Source organism: Glycine soja, chromosome 1 (genome assembly GCF_004193775.1).
Source record: "Glycine soja cultivar W05 chromosome 1, ASM419377v2, whole genome shotgun sequence".
Classification (NCBI taxonomy): domain Eukaryota; kingdom Viridiplantae; phylum Streptophyta; class Magnoliopsida; order Fabales; family Fabaceae; genus Glycine; species Glycine soja.
Window position 1 is genome coordinate 44,159,184 of NC_041002.1, and position 1,760 is coordinate 44,160,943.

The following is a 1,760-nucleotide window of genomic DNA, read 5'->3' on the forward strand; positions in this document are numbered from 1 at the left end:
ATGTGCGCTTAGCGAGTTGATTGCTGAAAATTTTTCTAAGTTAATTTTTTCGTCCACTACTTCAAAGAAGTTGTTCAACCCCTTTTATGCAATACAAAACATGCTTAAAATGATTTCATGCAACCTCAAATAAACCAACTCTAAAAAAAATGCAATGAAAATAGAATTAAAAAGGACTGGGCTGCCTCCTAGGAAGCGTTCTTTTAACGTCATTAGCTTAACGCATGATACCTCAAGGGTCTGGATCAAATTTTATTCCTACCTTCAAAACCTTTTCCTCAAAATCCTTCACCTGCAAGCAGACATTTTGGTCCAAAAGTTGTTTTTCTTCATCAAATAGATCGAAACTAATCTTTTGATCTTCGATGCCCATTTCCAACTTTCTTTTTCCCATATCCACCATGCAGCTTGCAGTTAGCATGAACGGACGTCCTAAGATCAATGGGATATCAGCATCGTCTTCAATGTCCATGAACAAAAAGTCGGCAGGGAAGGTGAAGTGCTTTACTCGAACCAAAACGTCTTCTATCACTCCATATGGCCTGATGATGGAGCGATCAACTAACTGCAGAGTCATTCTGGTTGGCATTATCTCCAACTCTCCCATCCTCCGACACATAGAGAGCAACATTAAATTTATGCTGGCTCCTAAATCAATAAGAGCCTTACCAACTGAGGCTGCACCTATCGAGCAAGGTATAGTGACACTGCCTGGATCTTTATGCTTCTGTGGAAGGATGCGTTGAATCACAGCACTACAATTTCCCTCCACTACAATTGTGTCACTGTGGATATATTTGCTGTTTCGGGTTAGCATATCCTTCAGAAATTTAAAGTAAAGTGGCATCTGCTTTAAGGCCTCTCCGAAGGTCATGGTGATCTCTAGCTTCTTGAAGATGTCAAGAAAACGCACAAGATGTCTTTCTTTGTCCTTCCTAGAATGTACCAATGGATATGGCACTTCTTTCCCCTCAGATGGAGCTACCTCTTTCTTTTTTTCTCTGAACTGCTCACTGTTACTCTTTTTCTTTTCATCTATTTTTTCATTTGTTTAGTTTTTTCATTGTTTCCTTTTTCTTTTTCTTTTTCTTTCTTTTTCTCATCATTTATTTCATTCTCATTCTTGCTTATTGTATTCTCATTCTCCTGGTCATCATCTTCATCTTCTATCTCCTCAAGTTCACAAAAATTATCCTCCGATTCAGATGCTGGTTCAGTTACCAGCTATTGTTTGTCTCCATCCACTATCTTCAGCCTTGGTTGCCATTTTTCCACGGGTCATCACAGCTTTACACTCTTCCTTTGGATTGTTTTCTGTTTTGGCTCCAAATTTTGAGGAAGAGTTGTCAGCTATTTGTTTAGCTAACTGTCCCACCTTGATCTCCAAATTTTTAATGTCCGACTCAGTATTCTTGTGATTTGACATTGAAACCTGCATGAATTGAGCAAGAGTCTCCTCCAGCTTTGTTGTCCTCTCATAGAGGTTAGGCCCTTGTTGTGGCGGCCTATTTGATGGTCCACCCTGGTCTTTGTTGAATTGATTACCAGGGTGAGTCCTCCACTGATTTTGCTGTTGGTTGTAATGTTGGCCCTGTTAGAATCCAGAAAATCCACCTGCATTAAAATTCTACCTTGGCTGGTTCCCCATATAATTAACTCCATGTGTTGATTCTTTAGTGGGAATACAACAGTCTGATTCATGAGCTCCACCATAAAGTGTGCAACCTATAACCTGCAAAACAAAAAAAGGTGAAGGCTAA

The 1,760-nt window shown here is 39.6% G+C and overlaps 1 protein-coding gene across 1 annotated transcript; it reads right to left on the reverse strand.

Moving 5' to 3' along the window:
- Nucleotides 1–232: 232 nt before the first annotated feature.
- On the reverse strand, nucleotides 233–874 carry LOC114381298. Its single transcript, XM_028340551.1, has one exon. The coding sequence runs from the start codon at nucleotides 872–874 to the stop codon at nucleotides 233–235; it is 642 nt and encodes a 213-aa protein (XP_028196352.1).
- Between the last annotated feature and the right edge of the window lie 886 nt (nucleotides 875–1,760).

Excerpts from the sequence above, each read along its gene's own strand:
- LOC114381298 (XM_028340551.1), bottom strand. The coding sequence starts at position 874 with ATGACCTTCGGAGAGGCCTTAAAGCAGATGCCACTTTACTTTAAATTT.